The sequence below is a fragment of the Ictidomys tridecemlineatus genome, unplaced genomic scaffold (assembly GCF_052094955.1).
Source record: "Ictidomys tridecemlineatus isolate mIctTri1 unplaced genomic scaffold, mIctTri1.hap1 Scaffold_67, whole genome shotgun sequence".
NCBI classification, from domain to species: Eukaryota; Metazoa; Chordata; class Mammalia; order Rodentia; family Sciuridae; genus Ictidomys; species Ictidomys tridecemlineatus.
The window spans coordinates 694,760-701,021 of record NW_027524711.1 but is presented as its reverse complement, the minus strand read 5'-3'; the positions used below and the strand labels follow the sequence as shown (position 1 = coordinate 701,021).

The following is a 6,262-nucleotide window of genomic DNA, read 5'->3' as shown; positions in this document are numbered from 1 at the left end:
TGAGTGAGGAAACAGGGGCTGATATCCAAACTACTGGTTAACCCTTTTTGGAATAAGAATCTCTATCCCATGGGTGGTTTTCATAAGAATATTTTTTTCATATATATTATCCAGAAAATTTTGTACTTCCAGGATAATAAAGGGAACACATGTATCAGAGGAATGAATGTCTCTTGTAGGCAACGTAAAGAACTTTGGGTTTTCTTCTGGAGAAAGGGTTAAGGTGTTTGCCTTCATGCTGCATGTATTGTATTTAGTTACACAGGTATCATTTTTGTATTTGAAGGTTAACCTGACTTATGGAGGTGTGCATGTGTACCAAAAAGACAGAAGATGGACTGCAGTGACTTTGTGATGTGTGATGTTTTCCAGGATGAACTACATCTCACCAAATTCGTCTAATCCATCGTTTCTGTTTAAGGTGGGTCTCAAGAGGAGCTTCCTGGGAGATTAGAGAGCAGAAGGGAAGCAGCCATCGTGTAGTACTAATACATTTTGCTGGTCTGCTGGCTCACACCTCACTGGTAAGGAGCAGTGGCTGGGCCTGCAGTTACTTAATCTTCCCCATGATTCTCCCTTAGGCTCTTAGAATTCTGGGCTAGGGGTGTGCATTCAGCTTCATTAGAAATCTGACCTAAATTTCCAATGTGCCTGTATGAACATACCATATGGATCTCATCTTTATGTATAGCCACAAGTAACTAATAAAAAAACCATAAATAAATAGCATATCAGCAGAGCAGAGGGAAGGAATCAGAGGAAGAGAGGAGGAGAGGGAAATGGGAAGTATGGAGACTGAATTGAGGCCTATTTTATGCTTTTTAATTATGTCAAAAGAATTCCTAATATTTTGTAGAACTCAAAAGAGCCAATACAAAAAGAAGAACCTTAGTGCCTAATTCTATAGACAAACAGACTGACTTTTTTTGTTTTCTCTTGTGGGGTCACAGCTCATGCTTTGGGGTTTTGTCTTTCTTTTGTCTGCCCTGCTTTGTACTGTCTTCCTTTTCTACTGCTTGTCCTGTAGACTTTAAATTTCCACATCAGACTTAAACATGACAGCAGTATACCAACTCCTTAACCAGCTTCCACAAAGAAATAAAGCCAAAGTTCTGTAACACAACCATTAACATTTACATGCATAACTAACAACATCTTAGTGGTTCAGCTACTCTTATTAGAACCTGCCTGGTAAAACAGGAAACATAATCCAACAACCATAAAAACACAGAAACACACTCACACAAATCATACACATGATTACACACACATAGGCCTATATTTAGTAAAAAGAGTCATAAATTCTGGCCCTTAATAGAGTCTTGGAATTTCAAATGACCATGATCGTGATGACAAATTTTAGGTTTGTCTTGCTTTGAAAAAAAATAAATTTCAATAATTTCAGTTTCTGGATACTTACAAATAGAGAAAAAACTCTTCACAAATATTTTCTTGGATCAAGAGAGCTTATCACCCTGTACACAGGATCCCATATTTCTGGCATCACACTTTGTCTCCACACCCTGTTTCCCCAAGGACTTTGAAGGGACCATGTGGCTGAGGAATCAGACGTCTCTGCCAGACTTCATCCTTGAAGGGCTCTTCCATGACTCCCCGACGCACCTTTTCCTTTTCTGCCTGGACCATGGTGGTCTACTTTGTTGCACTGAGTGGCAACACTCTCACCATCCTCCTCATCTGTGTGTATCGTGGACTTCACACCCCCATGTACTTCCTGCTCAGCCAGCTCTCCTTCATAGACCTGATGCACATCTGCACAACCATCCCCAAGATGGCTACCAACTACCTGTCTGGCAGCAAGTCCATCTTCTTCCTAGGATGTGCCACCCAGCACTTTCTCTACTTGTCTCTGGGTGGTGCTGAGTGTCTTCTGCTAGCTCTCATGTCCTATGACAGGTATTTTGCCATCTGTCATCCTCTGCGTTACACTGTGCTCATGAGCAGAAAGGTGGCACTGATGATGGCCCTCACCTCATGGTTGGGGGCATCTCTGAACTCCCTAATTCACACAGTCATCTGGATGCACTTTCCTTTCTGTGGATCTCAAAAAATGTACCACTTCTCCTGTGAGTATCCAGCTGTTGTGAAGTTGGTATGTGGTGATGTCACCGTCTATGAGACCACAGTGTATATCTGTAGCATCGTGCTTCTCCTCCTCCCCATCATTCTGGTTTCCACATCCTATGGCTTCATCCTGCACAGTGTCACTGAGATGAGTTCAGCTGGGAGTAAAAGAAATGCTTTTGCCACTTGTAGCTCCCACTTCATTGTGGTCTTTCTCTGGTTTGGTGCCTGCATCTTCTCGTACATGAGGCCCAGGTCCCAGCGCACTCCACTGCAAGACAAAGTTGGTTCTCTGTTCTATAGCATCATTACTCCCACACTGAATCCTCTGATTTATACTCTCCTGAATAAGGATGTAGCTAAGGCTCTGAGGAGAGTGTTGAGGAGAGGTATTATCACCCAATGACTACACCTGTATTTGGCCCAAGTATAGAGCGTTATTATGGGTAAAACTCTAAGAATTTTCAAGATTCCAGATCCATGATGTACTTTGACTATCCAAAGAATAAAGTGGTTTATGTATACCTTCACTATTTTAACTGAGTTGCAGAAATTCAAGTAGCATTGTATATGTGTCTAAATCCTTCAGAGTATTATGGAAAAACCTTTACCAATCCCATTTAAAGTAGACATATGAAGTTAAGTGATACTCTAAAAATATTAAGATAAATATATAAAGACCTTTTCTATCATTATTTTTATGGAAAATACATATGTAAATCATGACAACAAAGACTATTTAGGGAGTATAAAATTAGAATGTGTTGATTAATATTAGAAACCTGTGAAATAAAGCGTGTTTTGAAAGAGAAAGTTGATGATAAAATATCTCTACTCAGATATTTTGAGTTACTGAATCAGTGTTTAAGAATTTATAAGGGCAGATATGAAGAGGTGAGGGTGCAGAGGTGGGTGGATAGAATTCCTCCAAAACCAGAGAGGCTGAGTTTTCATATCTGTCACACAGATGGTCACCTCCTTTCCATCAAACAACACATAATTCTTTGCACAGACAATGAACAAGCCCAGCAAAGGTCCAGCCTCCTAGTAACTCAAGAGCATCATCCACTCATAAATCTATTTTCAAGACCAATTTTTTATTTATAGAGAAAATCAATATGTCTTTTCTTCTGAGATACATCTTCTTTGAAGAACATAGCATAGATTTTCAGGGAGATTTAGACTCTACTTTCCAGGCTCATCTCTTGACACAACCTTTAGAACAATGGGTTTTTCTGGTTGAAGAAATGGTTTCTTGCTTAATTTCAGAGGAATCTGCAAACATTAAGCAAGTATATTTAGATGTAGTAAATGAAACTCGAACAACAGAAAGAATCGGAAAAAGTACATTTCAGACAATAAAGCTATACAAACAAGTAAAAAATACTTTCAGCCTCTTGTGTCTGGGATTCCTTAGCTACCTGATCTTTAATCTCTTGTTTTTTATAAAGCCACAGATATAGAGCTCTAAAACTGAAGAAGCCTAACATTGCACAAGTGTCTCAAAAGAGAGTCTTTGAGTGAGCAGATACTTTTCTTTAAATAGGTTCCTCAACTAAATGTAACTACCCACAAGACCTTACTTTTTCATAAAGTGTCCTGACCTGTGTTACCTTGCAAGAATGGAAGAAGTTCTGCAGTAATCTGATGAGAGCAAGTTTCATGCCTATGAGAGCAAACCTCATGCCAATGCAGTTTCTGGATCCATTTCCAAAGGGCTTGTATATGTAAGGATTGATGTTCTCCTTGTTCTTCTTACCGAACCTAATTTCACAATAGTAGATGAAAATAAGTTATTGAGACATAAATCTATGAAACCTACATAATTGGGGTTGTCTCCTAAACATTCATAAGCAGCAAGGCACAGGATTCTTTTGTGAAATGGTCACTGAAATCCTTCTGTGACTTTTCTTATAAGAATTGAAACCTACAGAACTTTTTCATTCTCCTTACACTAGAGGAGCTCTCTGTCTTGTTAAGATGTGATGAATGCTATTTAAAAGAAAATATGTCTTTAAGTACTGAAATTATATTCAGGATTGTGATCCATACACACTCTTTAAAAAATTAGAAAATGAGCATATAAATGAAGCAAAGTGTGTTTCTACCATAACTTCCACTCCTGCATTTCATATTTTTATTGATGAAGGAGGAGAAAATTCTCCCACCATGATTACCTCTCTTCTCTATACTCCTTTTTATCTGGATCTTATTGTCTCCCTTCCTTCCTCTCTCCCTTCTTTTACCCAGTTCCTCTCTTCCTCTACCTCCTCCTCATTCATCTATTTTCTCCTTCTCCTTCTGTTTCTGCCTCTCTCTCCATAGAATATTATCATTGTCTTCTGAGTCTGTCTCATAAGTTTAGAAATAATATCTGGAAAGTTGAACCCAGTTTGTATTCAAATTGAGCCCTAGTTTTTTGATTACTTTAAGGAGAAAGTGTTGATTTGGAGAAAGTGATAATGACATTGTGATTTTTTTTAATGTATTCTTATATATTTGAGAACATTTTGGCAAATTTATAGGTGATTATGAATCAAAGTAATATGGAATCTATTGGAGGGTTTGTGGTGTGTGAAGGGTCTGATGAGGTTAGTTGATAATTGTTTGAGCAGATGATGAGCAGATGCGGAAGCATTGAAAGCGTTTTCCAAACTACTGTCTGTAGATTATGCTTGTGTGTATGTCAAGAGTCCTCTATACCACACATCTTTGTAATTTTCCTCATCCTGGTCTAGTCCCTGATGCACTTTAAGCATGTAGTATCTTATCATGCCTCAGTGAATCAAAGAGATGTGTAATCTCTGATTTTGTATCTGTGAAGTTCAAAAGTTGGAAGTGCTGAAATTGGAGGAAACTGGCATTGAGGAACTCATAACCAACAAGACAAGGTCACTCTAATCAAGAAGTGTAACATTAGGGGCCAAGATTAGTCTTGATCCCATGCCACTGGACCCCCCAGACACTACCCTGAAAACTTTCTTTATTTTGCTCCTCAGTACAACAACAGGAAAACAGTAACTCTTTCTAGAGTGCAAACTGTGAGGTTGGATCAAAATTTTCAGAAGACCAAGGTCAAGGATCAAAATTTTCAGAAGACCAAGGTCAAGACATATTTAAGGATGAATATCTCAGGTGTCTTGGGGGCAGGTTACTTGGCTTTGAAAAAGTCATCAAATGTGGATAGTATGAAGAGCTGGCCCAGAACACTCCAGAGACAAAACTCTGAGGATCTGAGCTCTCTCCATCCTCAGTGAGGCTGCTTAAACTATCTGGGTGGGGGGTGGTTCTTAGGCCTTAACTTGTATTTAACAATTGTGCTGGAGGAACCAGGAAGCAATGTTTAATCAAGTGGAAGATAGAAGGGCTTCCTAAAGCTGGTAGAAAATTCAAGGAGCTATAGTGAACAGGACAAAAATCCTAAAATGATTAAAAAAGATAAGCATCTAAAATAAGAGACTGGTCAAGTGGCAGAAAGGTTTATAGATTACTGTTAAATAAAATAAAAAACAGTTTAACATCAAATGAAATGTGATAGCATTTCAGTTTTTAAAAACTACACATTTATATAAAAATTTCCATACTGAATTAATCACATTAATAATAGATAGGGCTTATCTTGATGTTCTAGGGCCTTAAATTGCTATAGTCATTTATTTTTTCTAATGTTTGTCTTCTAAAACAATTACCACTTTGTAAAAGACTTCTTAAAATTTTCTTAAAACAAGAAAATTTTAAAATCACATGTATGCCATCTGCACTAAAAGACCTCAGAATATGTGTGAAACAGCCTCTTAAGGGTGGATTTTTTTCTCAGGAGCCCTGTACCTGTCAGGGTAGAACTTTTCAGGTTCTGGCCAGTACGTGGAGTTTTGATGAAGACTATATGTTGGTATAGCCACGATTGTTTCTTTGGGAATGCGCACCCCATTGAGTTCAACATCTTTTTTACAGACTCTCACAATTCTCTCAATAATTGGATACAATCTGAGAGTTTCATTCACCACCATGTCCAGATACTTTATCTCAAATAGTACATCATATGTAACAGGTGCCTGGCAAGAAAGAAATTTTTTGTAAATTAAGATTTGGAAATAACTTAAAACTTTGTTGACACAGTACACTGATGTTTTCAGAGCTCCTCAAATAACTCATATTGGTAAAATACCATAGCATT

At 38.0% G+C, this 6,262-nt stretch overlaps 1 protein-coding gene and 1 pseudogene across 3 annotated transcripts in view; one reads left to right on the top strand and one right to left on the bottom strand.

Moving 5' to 3' along the window:
• The first annotated feature begins 1,551 nt into the window (after nt 1-1,551).
• Nucleotides 1,552-3,078, top strand: LOC144374398 (olfactory receptor 2AE1-like; annotated as a pseudogene).
• Nucleotides 2,928-6,262, bottom strand: part of LOC144374396 (cytochrome P450 3A9-like) — a 27,301-nt gene continuing 23,966 nt past the window's right edge. For 2 of the 3 annotated variants that reach the window (XM_078037244.1, XM_078037242.1), the window contains 3 exons: nt 5,914-6,140; nt 3,690-3,849; nt 2,928-3,360 (listed from right to left, as the gene is read on the bottom strand). In XM_078037244.1, coding sequence (XP_077893370.1) covers nt 3,271-3,360; nt 3,690-3,849; nt 5,914-6,140 — 477 coding nt within the window. In that variant the 3' untranslated portion in view covers nt 2,928-3,270. The remainder of the gene's footprint in view (nt 3,361-3,689; nt 3,850-5,913; nt 6,141-6,262) is intronic. The other variant, XM_078037243.1, reaches the window with a different exon arrangement.